The sequence below is a fragment of the Megalops cyprinoides genome, chromosome 16 (genome assembly GCF_013368585.1).
Source record: "Megalops cyprinoides isolate fMegCyp1 chromosome 16, fMegCyp1.pri, whole genome shotgun sequence".
Lineage (NCBI taxonomy): Eukaryota > Metazoa > Chordata > Actinopteri > Elopiformes > Megalopidae > Megalops > Megalops cyprinoides.
In genome coordinates this window covers 7,240,817-7,261,697 of record NC_050598.1, presented here as the reverse complement: position 1 = coordinate 7,261,697, position 20,881 = coordinate 7,240,817, and the positions used below count along the sequence as shown (strand labels likewise).

At 45.3% G+C, this 20,881-nt stretch overlaps 1 protein-coding gene across 7 annotated transcripts; it reads left to right on the top strand.

The window, feature by feature from the left end:
• Positions 1–483: 483 nt before the first annotated feature.
• mtmr1a (myotubularin related protein 1a) lies at positions 484–20,729 on the top strand. Of its 7 annotated transcripts, XM_036547546.1 has the most exons (18): positions 484–878; positions 2,283–2,388; positions 3,242–3,265; positions 4,345–4,368; positions 6,587–6,652; positions 9,887–9,962; positions 11,224–11,318; positions 11,738–11,845; positions 12,983–13,084; positions 13,218–13,301; positions 13,896–14,045; positions 14,189–14,377; positions 15,265–15,450; positions 16,737–16,943; positions 17,470–17,562; positions 17,656–17,769; positions 17,974–18,150; positions 18,718–20,729. In XM_036547546.1, exons 1-18 carry the CDS (start codon positions 742–744, stop codon positions 18,883–18,885), a joined length of 2,106 nt encoding a protein of 701 aa, XP_036403439.1. In that variant the 5' UTR covers positions 484–741; the 3' UTR covers positions 18,886–20,729. The 7 variants fall into 7 exon arrangements, with proteins under 7 accessions (XP_036403439.1, XP_036403440.1, XP_036403442.1 ...); XM_036547547.1 differs by lacking the exon at positions 4,345–4,368; XM_036547549.1 differs by lacking the exon at positions 6,587–6,652.
• The last annotated feature ends 152 nt before the right edge of the window (positions 20,730–20,881 follow it).

The following is a 20,881-nucleotide window of genomic DNA, read 5'->3' as shown; positions in this document are numbered from 1 at the left end:
ATGTGTATAAAATACGGTCTCGGTGATGTGTACTGGATATAATATCAACGCTTCCCAGGGGTAGCTTGCAGGATGACGGGTTGGTCCACGGGGGCGCTGTTTATTAAATTATGGCAGTTTAGATGTCCAGTATAGACTAATGCTGTGCATCCAGGGATGCAAAACATCTTCACAGTTGAACCTTTACAAGACACTAGAGTCACAGTTGTCTTTTGTTGGTCTGTAAAGGAATGCAAACATGTACAAAATTATTCCAAAATCTAGTTGACATTCTTCATCAGTTCGCGATTTTAACTAGATACTTCTCAGTACCACTCGTACCACTTTGCACCCTGTTGACCAGCATAGCCATTCGTTATCGTGACAATAATGTGTATTTATTATAAGCCTATATGGTTTATTTTCAGACGGATACTGAGACCCCTACCCCGCCTGCTGACAGCTCTGCGGTGCATGCCGGGTAATGGCAGCAGCCTGCCTGCAGAGAGTGCGCAGAATGGCCGCTGATATCAGTGCGCGGTGGCGTTTGGTGTCAGAGGCTGAGTAGAGTGACAAACACAGGAAGCGGCAATATTCTCTGCCAAAAAAACTACCGTTACCTACTTTGGGTGGAGGAGGGGGGAAAGAGAGAGCGAGCACTTCCTGAAAACGACAATTGTGTTGGGGCGAACTGGGATTTATCGTAAAAGGAAGGGAAGGAAAACAAACAAAACATTTAGAGGAAGGAAACGGGGGGAAAAAATGGAAAAACAGCCGAGCGCAGGCGGCTACGGAGCCGACGGTCTTGCACAGCCGCCAGTGCCGAGCAGAAAGCCTCCACGAACCCTAGGAAGTAACGTTAGTGGATCTAGACAGCCGAGCGTTGAAACTTTGGACAGGTGAATATACCCAGGTTTTCAAGCTATTAAACTGCTTTCTGGGGAACGCGTATGCTTCATAGCAGTGGATCCATAACACATGGAGCATGAGCAGTAATGCGTTGTAGACGATCTATTTCACATGTAGTTTGGTAGCTCGCTAAAATTACAACCAAGCTGTGCATACTATGCACGCACCAACAATACAGGTCTATATGTGACACGTACTACGTTGTTAATTTAGGAATTCATGTATGTAGTTATTTGGTTATCTGCCTATGTTATTGTTTGTCCATCTGTCAGATTTGTCTATCCAAGGTTTAAACCCAGTCAGCTAGCTGGTTACCACCGAATTGACCACAATATACTGTATTTATTCTGTGAAATTCTGAAGGACATGGAAACTGGTGATGTCAGTTTTTATAGCTATATGATTATGAGAGTATTTCATGTCTCTTCTCCACCAGACTGAAGTTATTATTGCCAAATATTGCGTCTCCCTTGGGTGCAACTTTTGGGACCTCAGTTTGAAATAAAAAAGTTATTTCAAATACTACCTTTGATTTTCCTTACTGACAAGGGTTCTGACTGTTGTTTGTAGCAGTCGAGGACCTTTAGTTGATTCTGAGATATGTCCAGATACCTCTCAATACCAGTGTCTCTCTCCTGTGATGGAAAAGTGCTGTTGCTAATGCCAGACAAAATCATTCGGGAACTTATTTTGGCATCACGATCAACAGAGTCCAGATTCAGCTGGTATTAGATTCATCCACCTTCCCTGAAAAGTGATCTGTGGCAGCCAAAGCGGAACATAACAATATTTCTTGCATCGTAATAGAAAAACAAAACAAAAAATGTGGTAGTTTATCAGAGTTTACCATTCTGCTACTTATCAATGTATCTCTTAAAAAAATTGTCCTTGGAAAAACATTTTTGCATCCACCTCAACACAGAAGTTTGGTCATATTTCCTCTGTTGCATTGAAACTATGTTAAAACATTAAGACATGTCTCTGCAGGAATCGTCAAAATTCGGGGGTTCTGCCTCAGAATAAATCTGTACAAACTACAGATATCAGTTTAGCCTATGAAATGTCCAAGACAATGCTATAACAAGAAAGCAGGACCTCTTGGAACCATATTTACGGAGGTGAACATGACCCTTCTGTTCTTCTCAATCAGTATGGGATGATATAGGCCTGTACATTACATTACATTACATTACATTATTCTGTAGGTATGACACTTGTTAAACTGGGATGAGTTCACTTAGCAGAACAGCCTTTCCCAGCCTAACGGACCGTGATGTTATTGGGCGATCTGTGGAGGTGGTAATGTGATACCCAGTCGGGGTTAAAATGTTAGATCCCCACCGCATGGACTTTAAAGCTGCATGACTGCATTTGACGCAGGCTCTCTCCCACAGTCCCACAGGGTCGCACGTGGAGTGGTGCAAACAGCTTATCGCCGCCACCATCTCCAGCCAGATCTCTGGCACTGTCCCCCAGGACCCCGTCTCCCGCGACTTCAAGGTAGGAATCTGCCCAGAACGGATTTACGGCCAGTCGGGCTCCGTGTATGAAGCAGTGCACTTAACATTGCCACAAATTTGTGCTGTGCACTTTGGTGTGTGACACACAGTCAGTGGCTGACTGTGTCCTTCAGTGAGTGTAAGACTTCAGTCAGGGGCTGTTCACTGCTGCAGGTTCTGTTCCTGTGTTGGCTTAACACTCAAGACAATATATTAAACAAAAAAGCCATTTGGCCCCTAGAGTGGTATGCATCATTACTGATGCTGCAAAGGATTCTGGGAGCAGTGTCAGGTGGCTGCCCGATTGCATACATTACATTATAGTTTCTTAATAGATGGTGTTATCCAGAGCAACTTCCATAACTTACGGTTTTATGTGTTTTCCATATATACAGCTAAATATTAATTGAGACAGTTTGGGTTAAGTACCTTGTGCCCCACTAAGCAATTGCACCAGCAGCCTTTGGGTTATGAGTCCTGCTTCTTACCACTGTACCACACTGCTTTTCTGTCTTTTTTGATGTCTGAGTTGAGAGACATAGTAGACAGCAACAGTTAGTATTACATGTCAGTAATTATGATGTAGTAATTGTGATGTATAACTGAGTAATTGTTCATGCAGGTACCTACCTAAAGTATGTTATTATCGTATTGGCAACATTGCATATTATTGCAAAGTGAACCACAGTTTGTAATACTCTCTTCCTGTTTAGGTGGAAAGCATCAATATTGCACTTTTATCAGGAACACATGGTACATTGTAATTGGGCACACCTGCTACAAAGTGTTCATACACACAGTGCTGGCTGATGGTGGGTGTATGGTAATGGTGTTGTTGTGTTTCTGACTGACAGGTTGGAAGGAGGACAGATCTAAGGGTAAGGACAGTCGCAGGGGTGTGTGTGGCTCTGTGTGTGTGTATACGCTTGCCTGTGTATGTAATCATCAGTGTGGGGACTTAACCTAGCCACTGCTTTGTCCTGTGTTGATTTGCACTTAAATGAAGTAATAGAGTTTATGAGAGTTAATAGGAAGTTCCTTCAGTGGTAGTGATACAAACTTTTGTCGGTGTGTGGGTGCGTGCTGTACCTCTTCCTCTGTCCTCTCATTTGTCCAACCGTGGCCGGTTCCTGTTTCTCTTTGAACTCAAGTGACCGAGATAAAGACTGCACCATGTAGTGCCTCTCCCTCAAATTTGGGCTATTTTTTTGGAAGTTGCCAACATGCATTGAATAGTTTTTTTCAGGTTTTTACAAGCTAGATGTTCAGGTTAAATGATGTTTGTATTCCATCTTCAGTCTTACTGCAATATCCTGCTAATCCTTAAAGGTGAAAGATTGTGTCCTTTCAGCTTTCCTCCAGAATGCTTAGTATCTTTTTTGGGTATTCCCATTTAGTGTGTTTAGATTTGTGCCCTTCCAAATGAGTGAAAACTCAACCACTATATCTGGCTTTGGACTCCAGATCTGTAGACCCCAGACCTGTGCCATTACAGTAATAGAGCCATATCCCCACATATATGCTTAAACTTGATTCTTAGATTCATCCCAGACCTTTATAAATTGTAGCTGTGAAACCTGATTGATGTAGTTAGCTGGTGTCTGATCTTCCATTACACCTGTCTGCAGAGTTATAATTTGCTGCAGGTCTGGTGCACGAGTGTCCAAGGGAGTGGATTGACGCAAAGTGTAGCTGATGAGGAGTTGTGTACTTCATTGTTAAATGAAGGAGACACCTTGGGTTTATTGCCCACCGCAGGAGTTTATTAGGTCTGTCTGCTTGCAGTAAACTAGAGTAAGGTTTTCCCCTGGCTTTTGTGGTTTTATTATTGCCGCTGCTCTTGGGGGCCAGACTGATTCGGTCCTATGTTAACGCGTCCAGTCACCCCGCCTCACCCTCCAGTTTTACACCAGAGCGTTAACCCTCCGTTTGTCTGGTTTGTGTCCATGACCTACAGGTTTCCAAGAGGCCAGATCTGAAGGTAAGGTCAGAGTCCGTGCTGTTGGCTTCTTTCTGTCTCAGCCTCCCAGTCCTGTGTTCAGCCACGTGTTTGGAAGCCCAGAGTGGGCAGGAAGCTGCTTTGGTGCTCTGTGCTGAAAGGGTAGAACAGTCTCACAGTGGGTCACTGAGATCAACTGTTTTAAACGCCATTTATCTTTCAAATGACTGATCATCTGAATAATGCTAATCACAGTGATAGGCAGAAGGTGTGTCGTTTATGCCTTTCACACTGCAGGTGGCAGTTGGTTCAAGAGTCTTAGTTAAGACAGCCACCATAGAGATCGATGTATGAGACAGTGTTCTCCCTCTCCCACTCTGTGCAGTGTGTTTAGAATGCCACTACAGATGCTACGCTGTGATGGTCAATGCTAGCCATTCTCCCAGTACACACAAACACACAGCCACAGATGGCAGTATGCACAGAGCCCCACACAGACACAGACAGGCACACGTACAGAGAGACACTCTCACAGACTCACACACCCACTCGAAGCCGCCCACACAGACACAGACAGGCACACGTACAGAGAGACACTCTCACAGACTCACACACCCACTCGAAGCTGCCCACACAGACACAGACAGGCACACGTACAGAGAGACACTCTCACAGACTCACACACCCACTCGAAGCCGCCCACACAGACACAGACAGGCACACGTACAGAGAGACACTCTCACAGACTCACACACCCACTCGAAGCCGCCCACACAGACACAGACAGGCACACGTACAGAGAGACACTCTCACAGACTCACACACCCACTCGAAGCCGCCCACACAGACACAGACAGGCACACGTACAGAGAGACACTCTCACAGACTCACACACCCACTCGAAGCCGCCCACACAGACACAGACAGGCACACGTACAGAGAGACACTCTCACAGACTCACACACCCACTCGAAGCCGCCCACACAGACACAGACAGGCACACGTACAGAGAGACACTCTCACAGACTCACACACCCACTCGAAGCCGCCCACACAGACACAGACAGGCACACGTACAGAGAGACACTCTCACAGACTCACACACCCACTCGAAGCCGCCCACACAGACACAGACAGGCACACGTACAGAGAGACACTCTCACAGACTCACACACCCACTCGAAGCCGCCCACACAGACACAGACAGGCACACGTACAGAGAGACACTCTCACAGACTCACACACCCACTCGAAGCCGCCCACACAGACACAGAGACGCACACGCAGCACTGCAGTGGTGGCTCACTGTCGCAGCAGGGCATGCCTGACAGCAGTGGAAAGTGAGATTTGGGAGTGGGCTTTGCACAGGACTCAAAGCTGCCCTGTTGTCTGGCCATTCCTTTTCACACCCCAGTTTATAAAAGCGCTGCTTTTTTGGCCAGGAGGGTTGTTGTGATTCCTTGGAAGCCAAACAAAGAGAGTACTGTAGTCTGGGAAAACTCAGCAGGTACTGTGCTCTGTGTTGTTTCTGTTTGCCGCTGTGTTCAGTTGCGCTGAAGTGCTTAGGGGTGTCAGTGTGTTACAGCAATATTTTGTAGCCTTGTGCTTTCAGCTTTACTGGTTAAAGGTGAAAAGGCTTGGGAGGTATTGAGTCGCACGTGTGTGTATGTATGTATGTATGTATGTGTGTGTGTGTGTGTGTGTGTGTGTGTGTGTGTGTGTGTGTGTGAGTGAGAGAGACACTGCTCCCTGTCTTGCGGGATTGGCCCACAGTTTTTGAAAAATGCTGAACCGGGGCCAGGAGGCTGTTGTAGTAAATTAGACTCCTTTTAGATCATCTCTAATAACCTTCAACAGTTCAGTCCTTTTCAGATCATCAGGAGAAATAAAGAAGGAATGTGCCTCATGAGTGCCATTCTCCTCTGAAATCTTAAGTGTTCTGTTTGCTGCTGAAATCTTCCTGCTTCCTATCTGCAATACAGACTATTAATGCTTGCCTGATTTCAGTTGCAGTACTCTCACCTGCATGCCTGTTTTCTTATTGTTGGCTGTGAGATTATAATGCTAATGCTATGCTAACGCTAACCCTTTCTCATCCACTGCAGAGCCAAGTTCTTCAGTTTTCGCATCCCCTTTGTCTGTGGTGGAATGGCCTTTCTGGTTAATGCCCTGCTGCCTGTTTTCTCGTCTTGCCTTTCTCACTCTCTTGCGCTGTCTCTCTCTTTCTCTCGCCCTGGCTTGCTTGCTCTCTCGGTCCCAGGATTCTGGTGACGACGCGAATGGCTACCACTCCGACAGCGAAAACGAACGCGCTCCTCACACTTTGGCAAGTCTCTGTGTGTGTCCTGTCCTGTCCTGGAGTGACCTGGTCTGGTCTGCCCTGATCTGGTGTGATCTGGCCTGGCCTGGCCTGGCCTGGCCTGGCCTGGTCTGGTCTGGTCTGGTCTGGTCTGGTCTGGTCTCGTCTGGCCCGGCCCGGCCCGGCCTGTCATCTCCTCTTTTGCCCCGTCTCCTCTGCAGAGCTGCACAGATCTTAACCAGCAATGCATGCTCGTTCACACATACTGTATCCCAGATGGCACAGGGTTAACACAGCAGGAGCAGACCAAAACCATATGCACAAGAAACCACCCTTCATTCAGTAAGGTTTCTCATGCCTAATGACACATCTAATCTGTTGTATCTTACATCTTATGTCTGGAAACTCCCTGAACTGTGCAGTCTTTGTAAAAACAAGCATGAAGGCCGTTCCTGCCTCTTACTTGATGTGAGGCGGTTTGGCTGCGTGGCTGAGACCAGACTCGCACAGCTGGCCATGTGCAGCTGGCTGTTTTCCTCTTTATTGGGATTGCTCCAAAGTGGTGATGTCACATTGGGCCGGGCGCTTTCCCTCCAGCACCACCACAAGCAGCTGGGGTGTGGCAAGTCCTCAGAATGTTCCAAATCGTTTCGCAGCGGTGCTGATGTGAGATCAGAGCTTGACTTTGACTTTTTTTTTTGTGCTAGCTCCAGGGCTCTCCAGGTGTCCTCTGATCACTCAATAAAGCCGCCTCACCTGTCTAAGCGGTCAGCGGTGAATAGCCCTGCAGGTACCCCCCCATTGCTGCCCAAGCTACAGTGACCCAGCCCTGCTGTGTTGGCTTTGTGCAGCTCCCAGCTGGACACCTTGCCTGCTTTTGATTGATTTAAATGTCATATGAAGTGATGCATACATAATGAGCATGTCACATTGTGTGTCTGACAAGTGTCTTGGGGGTCTCTCTTCCCCTGTATTGTGGAGAGGGAATTCTGGGAGACACCCTCTCTAATTCAAACATAGACCCTTCCCTTTTCTCTGGGGAAGTCGAGGTGAACCTCACCTTGGGTCTGGGGTCCCCCTACCCCGAGTTACCATATACCTTATGTGCACAGGTAGATTATTACTTTAATCTACTTTTGCATATTCATCACTCTCTGTGACTTCCTGTCCCTAAAGGCAGCGGCCTCCCTCTTAATCACACTACAGGAGATTAGTCTCCCTTTTTCAGGACCGGATGTTTCAAAAAGCCTCACACTAACAAAGTAAGCGTGTCCCAGGCTATAATTTTGTTTTTTTAGTAATTGCCTATGGTGTGCAATTATTTCCTCTTTTAATGAGTGGTTTAGTCTGTTGGCATTTTATTGTTTGGGTTCTTTTTTTGTTTTGTTTTTGCTTTGTTTGGGAGGGATCAAAAGAGGCAGATCAGGCCCAGGGAGGATTAGACTGGCGAGTGAATTATAGAATCCCAGCCTGCTGTTCCCCAGTGGATGTGCTGATTGTGTATTTTATGTGTGCTGTTCCAGTATGTGCTCTGTTCATATAGCAGTGTCCTACATGTGCGTATCAAAGTGCAGAATCTCCTGTTTGTGTGTGTGTGTGTGTGTGTGTGTGTGTGTGTGTGTGTGTGTGTGTGCGTGTGTGCGTGTGTGTGTGTGTGCGTGCGTGCGTGCTTGAGTGCGCTGAGTGTGTGTGTGTTCTGCTACCAGAGCATAGTAGCTACACATCCTTAGGATGAACAGGGTTCCTCCTGTCACAATCTGCCTGCTGTCCTGTGTCCTGCTGCCCCTGCTGTGACTCTGCTGGGACACCTGACCACGGTGTCCCAGGACGGTCTTGCTTACACCGCCCGCATGTCCGGTTTTTCCTGAGAGGCCAATCGTTCTCGCGTAGTGAAGGGAAGATGGGGCTTGGGCGGCTGTGACTGGGTCACTGGATCTCTGAAACCCAGTAGGATTTTTCTGAAGGCCAAGTGCACCTGTCATGCTGTTCACTTTAGTTGCCACGGAGTCACTCCACATTTAACACATTTTAGTCCTCACCGTATCCGTGCACTGTAGCGTGTGGGCTGGCAGAATTCGACGTTTGTTTTCATCACTAATTCTTGGCTTTAAAGTGTGATAGCGTTAGTGCAATTGATACTGTTAAATTCTGTTGATGAATTTGTGACTGTGTGGCTAAACCTTCTGTATTGCCACTAGGGCTGCATGATATAGCCGTCGCAATATTTTGAATAGCTATTTTTAGCACAATAACAGCTATCCCCAGTATGTGGCGTTAGGTTTCTTCCCATATTTTTTTCCCTTTAGTCATACCTGATGTGGGAGTACACCTCCAAAGTTCAGTGAAATGCTTCTGGGGCAGAAAAATATCACTTGTATCTATATGTAGGTTAACTTACCTATTAGCTTTGAAAAACACATAGCATATGTTTTCACTCTTTATCTTTGTAGCCATGTGTTTCTATCTACCACATGGAAGCAGCATAGTGCTGTTACTGTGATATCAACATTGAATAGATACGAGTGGCGTTTTTTTCCCCCTGGAAGCATTTCACATGACCTCGGAAAACCGGAGGTATGCTCCGGCATCAGATATGACTAAAGGGAAAAAAATATGCGAAGAATCCTAACGCCACATACCAGGGATAGCTGTTATTGCACTAAAAATAGCTATTCGATATATCATGACGGCTATATCGTGCAGCCCTAATTGTCACACCTTATAATAATTTGGGGTGAAATGTCCTCAGCAGTGCACAGCTGCAGTTATGAGTTTAGATTACTGTCTTTGCAGTTTATGAGGAAAAAATCAAGCTCTCAAACAACTATGCAGATGCCAAAGTGAAAGTGTTCTTGACAGCTTAGGTGACCACAGAGATTTAATTGAATTCATTAAGAATCCAAATGAATCCAGTAAGGTTTCAGCCTACTGTGGTGGGGCAAACAGCAGGGGAACCTCCCACATCACGTCCCATGATCAAAACTAAATGTCGAATCCTGGCAAAAGTACCTATAGAATATCACATAGAGTAGTATAATACGTGTTCCCATCTAGTGTGTATTGGTGAGCTGTCAGACTAACTTGATGTTTCACTGGTGCCCCATGGGTCAGAATTGGAGACCTCTCTACATAGCACAGCCAATAGGCTCGCAGGCGCTCCAATGTGAGCTCGTGCTGGGGCTATTGGCAGTGCTTTAAGGGGCACGAGAGCGAGTGCCAGTTCTGACCTGTTGGGCTCTGGGGGTCTGGGTTCTGTGGCAGGCGCTGAGAGACGGGAATAAGCAGGCCCAGATGGAGGAGGCCCCGCGGGTCCCGGGGGAGTCCATTAAAGCAATCGGTGAGTGTCCCATTCAGGCCAGGAGTCTTCAGCCGCTGCTCTGTGAGCAAAGGCCAATACAGTATTTCTGAAACCGCTTTATCCATTGCTGATTTTTCAAAACTGCAAAAGCTTCATGTTCAATTTCCCAATTTAAGTTTACTGTAAATCTGATTTGGTGAGGCTGCCTCATGCTGTTTTTGTGGCTTTACACACAAGATGGTTATCAATCAATCAATATTTACCCAGAAAGTATCAAATTACAGAGAAAGGTCATTGATTTACAGTAAAGCATGATTTGCAGATATGGTGTAAAGTAGAGCAGTAGCATATAAGCTATGAATTGTCCTTGAGAGAGACCTCAGCATGCCTGAGAGCAAGCCAGTCATCTCTTCCACCCTTGAAAAGGTCTTAATACTGTATTTTTGAAAATCCGTTTGTCAGTCATCTGTTGATGTTCCATTGACCCAAAGGTTTTGGCTCAGTTTCATTCTACCATGAAAAAATGAATGGCAATGTTTTTAATTTGATGTGCGGACATCATTACATTTTTCCTTGTACTTAGCTATGTGTTTCACTCCCAGCATTTGAACCTGAAGCCTTATATATAAGCTTCCCAGCCACTGCTGCTATACACACTATATGTGAAGTATGGCATGCCCCAATGTTAACACTACACCCTGGCTTTAACACCACGTGCATCTACCTCAAACTTTGTGAAGTGTATAGTTTCTTCATAAACGTGTAGCCTTGGTGCCAGCCTGCTTTGTTACAGGAATCAAGCTTGTTCACCTGTGAGCATTCGCCAAGATTTTGTGCAAGAGACCTGATTGGATGCTGATAAAAAATCAGGCACTTTTTGTGAGTGTGCCATGAAATACAGCCTGTCTGGTGTCCCAAGGCAGTAAAACGAGCCAATGATGCAGCCAGATAATACAGACTGTGCTGCTGCTTCTGCTTCAGGCAATTTCAGCTGCGTTTCTCCTCTGAAAGATGAGCAGCTGGGGACAATGAAGGCATTTCCAGCACATGTCCTCACCCTCCTGCCCACAGGATTTGTGGGGTAGGGTGGGGTGGGTAATTACAGCCCAAATGCATTATAAACTTGATCGTAAATTGTTAGCTTGTGGCTCGGGTCCAGACTGCCCGGCATTCACCCTGACAGCTAATGTTAGCTAGCAGACTGGCACCCACACTTGTATGTAAGGGCTGATTCAGGTCATTTTGTTTCCTTGGAGGTCCCAGAGAGAAAAAGGACGGGTTTTGTCATTTGTTTCCGCAGCCAAAGATGTGATGTACATCTGTCCATTCACTGGGGCAGTAAGTGGCACTCTGACGGTCACAGACTACAAGCTCTACTTCAAGAGCCTTGAACGGGTAAGGGTTAAAACTCTTACAAAACCCTGTCTCCCCCCACTATAGGTGGTTACTGTTGCTACGGGCCCTCACAGTGCTTTCTTGGAACAGAAATTCTACACTTAGCAATTTATTAAAAAGCATAAGCTATTATGCTATCTCAGAAACTGTGTAAGCTGTGTAAGTTTTTAATGTACAGCAATACGATTGTTTTTTTGGCACACTGCATGTGAAAGGTAAATTTGTGAAATGCATTTTAAGGGATATGTTGCACCACAAGAGGTGCTGTGATCGTGGGTAGAGTAGTGAGTAGTGGTAGAGGACAATCGTAATGATGTGTGTGTGTGTGTGTGTGTGTGTGTGTGTACGTGTGTGTACATGTGTGTGTGTATGCACATGTGCGCGCGTGTGTGTGTGTGTGTGTCTGCGGCCTTCCCTAGGACCCACCCTTTGTCCTGGATGTGAACCTGGGTGCGATCAGCCGCCTGGAGACCATCGGGGTGCAGAGCCACGGGGAGAACACAAGAGGCTTGGAGATCGTGTGCAAGGTGAGGGAGCCGTACACACGCAGACACACACATACATACTAACATATAGATGCATACATACACATAGATCGGCACACAAGCATACACACACACACATATACAGACACACATGCATATGCATATATACACACACGGGCGCGAACATAAACACACACATGCACATTATATTCACATAAATTCACAGTTACGCTTGCATGCACATGCACATGTAAATGTACACATGAACAAATGAGCACATGCACACACTCATGTATGCATTCATACATAAACACACATACTTACTCTCATACTGGTCATAGCTGGTCATAGTAATATTAACAGTTAAAATGGATAACCCATCATACTGTAGATCTGTTCTAAATAACATCCAGCTTAAAATAATACAGCAAGTACACTTGGCCTAAGAATTCCAGGGTAGCTCTGTAAAAACCTCTTCCCAGTCGGTGTGGTTTTGTTCATAAATCACCCTAGAATAACATGTATATTCCCTAAATTGCATGTTCACAAAACACCATATGAGCATTACCTCCTACAGATCCCATCTTAATCATGTGTTTTATAAACTCCTCCTGAACCCTCAGTGATGGGTGTGGAGAGTCTTTGTAGCTACATGACCATTATATTAATATACAGTATAAGCTATACATAGATCTAATGTCTGTGTGTGGGGCTTTCTCCATACATTCATATGGAGGTAATAAATCCATGTAGCTTGTATCTGGTTTGTGCAGTCTGGTCCCTGGAGGACAGCAGTTGAAGAGGTTTCTTTGGTAATGACAGCACTTGATTTGACAGTGCCTTAATGGAGTTGTCTTGACATTCCAGAGTAAAGTACTGTTAAATGAGCTGGGAGACCTGGTGCACTGCTGCCCTCCAGGAGTGATGTTGATATGTGTTGAAGTATAGCCAGTGTATGGGTGTTATGTCTGAAAATGAATGTGTTACATCACTATGGAAGTGTAGTCTGTAAATGTCTGTATACATGTCTATATGGATGTTTCTAACTGTGTTGCCTGTCTGTACAGTCTTTAGGTGAATATGTGATTTATTTGCATTGTCTCTGTGTGTAATGGTATGTGTCTGTATAAATGTAAAGTCATGGTGGTACAGGCCAGTAAGTGCTTCCTCTCCACACAGGACATGAGGAACCCCAGGTTTGCCTACAAGACAGAGGAGCAGAGCAAACTGGAGATCTTAGAGATGCTGACCAAGCATGCCTTCCCCCTCTCCAATGACCTGGTGAGTCCCGTCACTTGCTCAGAATTCCAGGGACGTGATTAGTGAGTCCTGTCACTCTCTCAGATTTCCAGGGATCTGATTGGTCTCTGGAGCACCACTCACTCTCAGCGGGGGGCACCCCCTTCTGTTTCAGCCACTGTTTGCGTTCCTGTACAAGGAGACGTTCCCAGAGGACGGGTGGAAAGTGTACGACCCTGTGGCAGAGTACAAGAGACAGGTGAGAGTCACAGAACTTCCTGTGGCTTTCTGTTCAATGAGCTCCACTCATTTGAAAGTCAGAGAATTTCCTGTGCAGTCATAAACCACTTAGCTAGTTCTATGGTGATATATTCAGTGTAGATACAGCTATGTGGAGTAGTTTTTTGGTACTGTACTCAGAAAGTAGATACAACTACATGGAGTAGTTTGGTAGTATGGCCAGTGAGTAGCTACGGATATGTGGAGTATTTTTACAGTACTATATTCACAGAGTAGATACAGCCATGTGGAATGGGTTAATAGTTGTATACATAGAGAGTAAACAGTTATGTAGAGTAGTTATGTTGCTAACGGCATAGAATGAAAACATCTGTGTGCAGTAGTTATGTTACTTTGTGTAGAGAGTAGGTACAGATATGTGGAGTAGTTATGTTCGATATTCACAGAGAGTGTGAGAGACAAGTGAGAGTCAGGGGGTATGACATGGTGTTTTCTGTTCCTCCTCCATACAAAACTGCAATTTCTGTTCCTCATCCTTACATACGATTTCAGTGTTTATACAGCCATGTCATTACATCTGCAGCACGTGTCCATCTTCCTCTCCACTGTCCAGGGCCTGCCCAATGAAAGCTGGAACATCAGTAAGATCAACAGCAGTTATGAGCTGTGTGACACCTACCCCGCCCTGCTGGTCGTGCCCACCAGCATCAAGGACGACGAGCTGAAGAGGGTGGCCTCCTTCCGAGCTAAGCACCGCATACCTGTGAGTACCCATGAGCAAATGAACACATGATGAGAGTGCGTGACATGTGGAGCGCACGTGTGTGTGTGTTACCCATGTGAGTGAGGTGGATGTCAGCAGCAGAGAGCAGGGCTGCCTGGGACACGTCCCCCTGTCCTCCCCAGGTGCTGTCCTGGATCCACCCGGAGACCCAGGCCACCATCGTGCGCTGCAGCCAGCCGCTGGTGGGCCCGTCCGACCGCCGCTGCAAGGAGGACGAGCGCTACCTCCAGACCATCATGGATGCCAACGCTCAGTCACACAAACTCACCATCTTTGATGCGCGGCAGAGCAGCGTGGCTGAGTCTAACAAGGTACAGGGCTGGAGATGACCAGGCTGACTTCATACAGCCGAGTGGAGATGTTTTATGCTACTATACTCAGACTAGATACAGTTGTGTGGAGTAGTTTTATGGTACTATACCCCGACTAGATACAGTTGTGTGGAGTAGTTTTATGCTACCATACTCAGACTAGATACAGCTGTGTGGAGTAGTTTTGTTGTACTCTACTCAGAGTAAATAGATTTGTGTGGAGTAGTTTTATGGTACTATACTCAGAAAGTAAATGGTGCCATATTGAGTGGTCTAATGGTTCTGTAACCTGGGAGGAAATACTGTGTGGAGTTTTGTTGAAATATCCTAAGTTGATGCAGCTGTGTGGAGTAGTTTTACAATAATGTGCTGTACTCAAGTTAGAAGGTTCAAATTCCGAGTTGCTCTCTGCTGTTGCATCTTATTGCAGCATTGTAATAGGGTTATAATATGCAACACTGTGACTTATCAGTGTTTATGTAAGCAAGCTGGAGTAACACAGTGACTAACAGCAAAGTAATTGGTTAAGTAACTGCATTAACAGCACTGTAATTGCACTTTATAGGGTTCAACAAGTTAGTCATGGACTTTAAATTTTGCAGCGAGAGAAACTACAATGTGATTGTCAGTTACAGTGTAACTGCGTCAGTATTGTGTAATTTAATGTAATGTATAACCAAAGTGGGTAATGTAACAACATTGAGACCATGTTCTTCATTTTGGAAATACCTGAGTTTGACCATGCCTGTGCTGAAGTGTAGGTAGATTTAGCACAGTGCAGGGTGCTTTCTGCTTGCTGCGTTCTACATTAGCAACATTTTATCCAGACCGCCCATGGCAGCAGTGTAAGCCACACCACACACTCAGTGACTCACACTGTCCCGCAGGCGAAGGACGGGGGCTACGAGATCGAGAGCTTTTACCCCAACGTGGAGCTCAACTTCCTGGAGATCCCCAACATCCATGTGATGCGGGAGTCCCTGCGCAAGCTGAAGGAGGTGGTGTACCCCACCATCGACGAGGCACGCTGGCTCTCCTCTGTGGACTCCACACACTGGCTGGAGTACATCCGGGTGAGGAGTATACATATACACACACACACACACACACACACATACATACACATACAAACACACACACACTCACACACAGATACACACACATATACATACACACACGTGCACATACATACACATGCATGCACACAGATACAGACATACACACGCTAACATATACATTTACACACACTAACATGTCCGCTCACACAAACACATATAACTCACACATACTCAAACAGACATGTATACGAATGCATTTACACACATTCACGCATAGATATAAGTGCACACACTTACACATATGTACACACTAATACATATACTCACATGCACTCAGACTAACCCCTCTGTCTCAGTATGCAGTCCTCTGGCTGGCACTACTTCTCTTAATGAAGACACTCCATTGTTCATCCCCCCTTCCTCTCTTCTCTCTCTCTTGTCTCCTCTCTCCCTTTTCTCCTTTTGGCAACAAAGCTTTCTTTGTCTTTTTAATCTAAAAGCATCTTCTATCTGAGGCTGTACCACATCATGAATTAATCAGGCCACTTTGTCAACGCTTTGATCGACAATCGCTTTTTCCCCCAGATGGGCAGCGCTTCATGTATAATGCTCTTTATGAGATGAGTTTGTGTAAATGTCTCCCGCAAGCCATAGTCTCCCCACATCTTTTACGCCAGCCATTCCCCACCACACATTTGAGTGTGCACCTAAGCCCCTCCCCTAAGTGACACACCACCAGTAGCAGTGATATACCCCTGCCCACTGTGGACTTTAGCTGAGAGAGTGTAGAAAGCCAAGATACTCAGACTGTTGTTGGGTGAGTTCAACACCCGTACCTTCCATGACATGCTTTTCAGCAGCTGGAGGTCCTGAAAGCTGGGGAATGAGACAGTGTCAGGGACTAAATAGACTGACTTTTTCTTGTTACAATCGCTTTTTCTTGTATGTTTTGTTGTGTTTTAGCCGATAAATGCAGAGAATTGCACCTGTCTGTAGGAGTGTTTCTTAATATATGGAAATACTGCTTTTTATCAAAGGTCCAAGGCACCTGCTTCTTTATTTATCAGTTTAGAATTTGTAAGCAGTATGACTGCAGAAGGACAGAATGCCGACCTAATTGAATTAAAATTTTTCGTATTAACCTGATGACATTTCTAAATGCCCAATTAATCAACAGATTAATCAGCTAATGGAAAAAATAATGACGGTCTTTGTTTTTAATCACTTGACAGGCCCACTTCTACTTCTCCTAATAAAGTGTGACATCCCCTCCCCTCTCTGTCCTGTCGCTCCCCTCCCAGCTCCTCCTGGCCGGGGCGGTGCGCATCGCCGATAAGCTGGAGTCGGGGAAGACGTCAGTGGTGGTGCACTGCAGCGACGGCTGGGACCGCACGGCCCAGCTGACCTCGCTGGCCATGCTGATGCTGGACAGCTACTACCGCACACTGAGGGGCTTCCAGGTGCTGGTGGAGAAGGAGTGGATCAGCTTCGGCCACAAGTTCGCCGCGGTGAGGGGAGGGGAGGGGAGGGGGTGGGCGCTGCAGCGGTCTGGCTGTTTGTGTGCATGATGAGTTTGGTGTTTGTGCAGTGTGTTGTGTTGGGTGCGGTTCTGTGTTTTCGTGCGACGTGCAGTGTTTGTGTTCACACGTGTGCTCTGTTATGTACAGGTGTGTGGGGAAGCTGTTAGTGGGCCATGTGCTCTGTGAGTATGTGTGTGTGTGTGTGTGTATGTGTGTGTGAGAGAGACAGAGATACGTGTTGCAGGTGTGTGATGGTGTGTGTGAGTGTGATATGTGTTTTGATTACTTTGGTTGTAGGCGCACCTGTGCGTGTACAATGACTTGCATTGTGGATTTGTGAGTGTGATGTATGTTGTGTGTATGTGCTTGTGTGTGATATGTATTGCAGGTGTTTGTTGATTTAAGTTACAGGCATGCTTGCATGTGTACAGTGACCTTCGTTGTGGGTTTGTATAAGGGTGTGTGCGTATGAGGGTTTCGTAAGAGAGACAATGAACCTGATTGTGTTTGGCAGCGTGTGGGGCACGGGGATGAGAACCATGCCAACTCGGAGCGCTCTCCCCTCTTCGTGCAGTTCATCGACTGCGTCTGGCAGATGATGAGACAGGTGAGTGGTTCAGTGGGGGGTTCATTTCACCTCAAACCAATGCACACATTTATCTGCTGCTTGTTACTCTCTGCTTCTCTCTCTCTCATACAGTTTCCTGCTGCTTTTGAGTTCAACGAGCTATTTCTCATCACCATCCTGGATCACCTCTACAGTTGCCTTTTTGGTACATTCCTGTACAACAGTGAGCAGGAGCGAGTCAACCAGGCATGAACCGTTTTTGGTATTCGATGGGGGGTGTTTGTAATTTGTGTAATTTTTAACCTACAGTACAAGTTTTTCTAACTTCTAGACAGTTTGAGTAACAGCAGACTTCAGTTGTGTTTAGAAAACAACCCACAGTCCTGTCATTTCCTACCAAGGGCGTTCCTACTAACGTCTGCTCGTTTTCCTGTCTGCATGTGTCTCCAGGAGGTGCAGAGCAAGACGGTCTCCCTGTGGTCATACATCAACAGCCAGGCGGAGGACTTCACAAACCCCTTCTACGTCAACTATGAGAACCACGTGCTGTACCCTGTGGCCAGCCTGCGGCACCTGGAGCTGTGGGTCAGCTACTACGTGCGCTGGAACCCGCGCATGAGGCCGCAGGTCAGAGCCTTCACCTGAAGGGGGCGACCAGGGACCCGACCTGGGACCTGTCTCTTCCATATCGCTGTTCTGCTTCCCTCCTTTCCGGTCAGAGTGAGCTTTCCTGAAGTTGAGAGATGTGCTAAAACAGGGGCTGTAGATTTTTGACAAAAAGAAATTGTTTTGAATTAAGTTAATATGAAATGTTGACATTTGTTCTAATAACTGTTGTTTAATAATTGATTTATTGTATGGTAGTACATTAAATAGGGCTAGTACACATCTTATGGCACATTGATGCTCTATTATGTAATTATGGTTTAAAATATGGCTCTCCACCCCAACCTTACAGATCTTAGATACAGCAGTTACCTTGTTTAACATTCACAAAATGAAGTCTGTTCCATCTTATTACCTCAAGTCTACTTTGCAAAACAGCTAAACAAAACTGTCAGTCAACTAATGCTCAAAAATTCAAACAAAAATGTTGTCAGCTGACACATGCTGAACCAGTCTTTTCGTTGCAGAGAGTAAAGCATTCTGAGTGGTCCAGCCATGTTCACTTAGGGCAGAGTGTCTCTCCCACAGATGCCAGTGCACCAGAACCTGAAGGAGATGCTGGTCCTTCGGGCAGAGCTGCAGAGGAGGGTGGAGGAACTCCAGAGGGAGGCCTCTTCGTCGCGCTCCATCTCCTCTTCCTCGGAGCACGCCTCGTCACCCTCACACACAGGCACACCCTTGCACACCACTGTGTGAGCGTGCACTCGCACATACACATAAATGTAAACACATACACCTTACGTATGGTATGTGTTTATGGACACAAACGTGAACGTGAAAACACACTCAATGAACTCATATTGTACACAACTCAACATCGGGTAGGTGTCTAAAATTATAAAATTAAATGTTTAAATGTTTTTCTCAAGTGAAGATTGAGTGACTTACAGCAAGATGTACTGATATAATATTCCTATAGGATAGGTAAAAAGTTATAGGTAATACTTACAGTCAATGGTAAATTCGGAGAAAACCACTTCAATTTGTTATTTAACACACTCATTCTGACTTGTAAATATGGATAGAGTAGATTAATATATTTGTACTTATATTGACAAAATTATCTGTATGAGAAATTAATTGCAATGATATGCATACTTACACATTGGAGTGTTAAAAGCCATCCAATTCTGGACAAGGGATTTCAAAGATTCTATTTTTTTCCATTGTGGAGAGATATGTAGACGGTTTGCAATAACACTGTCATTTAAGCACATTCAAACAGCAGGCAGATCATTAAGAGGATTCAAGATAAACGCAAACACACACACACACACACACACACACACACACACACACACACACACACACACAAATGTTGTACAAAACACTGACATCAGCCTGCACGCATACACCGGTATTCTCTCACACACTCCGCTGGGTGTTGGTCCTGAGTGGATCTTTTGTTTGGACTGGATTAGCACTCTGACAGGCTGCTCACAGCAGGGGAGTGGGGTGAAGGACAGATTTTGTGGGGGGTGGGGTCCTGGAGAAGGTACCCAGATTAATCCTTCCAACCACACACCAATCTGCCCTTTAGTTTACCCCAGACAAACACACACACAAATCTCTGCTCTAGGACAGGATGTACTTCAGCACACATGCTTTAGTGTATTAGAGTCTACTGCCACTGCAGTGAGTGCACTAAATCTCCACTCTAGTGACTGATCGTGCATTCTCTGTACTAAACGTTCACTCTAGTGAGTAGGCACTTTACTTGGAGCTACAGTTTTCTGCTATAGTGTTTAAGCTCAGACATTCGTGTTATGTGTTTTGTTTTGTTTTGTTTATGGTACTTCAGAAGGAAATCAATTATGTAGATCTGGGTCAGTCGTCACTCACGTTAGTATTCTCTCTTAAATTTATGAAGTTTGTAGCAATTTGTGTTCTGTGCTAATGCCAGTTTTCCAGTTATGTAGCTATTGTCAGTGTAACTGGATAAGTTACCCTTCATAGAACGCTCAGATCCAATTAAATGATTGAACAGTGTCAGTATAAGGCCAGTTTACAAGGAAGTCTGGGAGTGTCTCATAGAGATCCTGATCAAAGTTGCTGTCTTCATTGTTACGGTTTGTTGCCAATGTCACTGTCTTGTGAGAAGTCCTCTGCCTTCCACTGCCATTGCCAATAATTAATGTGTGCCTGGAGCGCCCCCTGGTGGTTGTTAGTAGTAATAATCAATGGATACTCATGTTCTTATAACTGAACATAACCATGAATTGTGAGAGGTGTGTTTACACAGTAACAGTTGACGTTTTACATACATTTATGTATTTTTTCAGGGTTACATGTGTGATGTCATTCTTTGTTTTTACTCACATAAGGCAGATTCAGAACAGATTCTGTTCAGAAGTGACTGAAATCGTTTGTGTTTTGGCCTCTCTAAGCTCAGTTTAGATGCATGTTGTGCTTGGTTCACCCACCCTTTACAGATACAGAAGACATAAGTTAGTATTAACACTGTATTATCTGAATAGATGGGAATCTGTTTGTTATGTTTCATTAAGAATTGGTATTTGTAAATAATCTGTAAATGTTCACCCGATAAGCATCTCTTAATTTACTTCCATTTTAATAGGTGATATATTTTAATTAGGCCTTTTATTGGGTCATTTATCTTCATCTAAAATAATGGTCACCCATTTTTGTATACTGCAGTACATTAAGAACTGGAATCTGAAAACATCCCAAC

What these genes read in the sequence shown, in the direction of transcription:
- mtmr1a (XM_036547546.1), top strand. Translation starts at nt 742, where the DNA reads ATGGAAAAACAGCCGAGCGCAGGCGGCTACGGAGCCGACGGTCTTGCA. An exon ending in GCGTGGCTGAGTCTAACAAG is followed by an intron (nt 14,378 to 15,264) that starts GTACAGGGCTGG and finishes ACTGTCCCGCAG; the next exon opens with GCGAAGGACGGGGGCTACGA. An exon ending in TCGGCCACAAGTTCGCCGCG is followed by an intron (nt 16,944 to 17,469) that starts GTGAGGGGAGGG and finishes TGTGTTTGGCAG; the next exon opens with CGTGTGGGGCACGGGGATGA.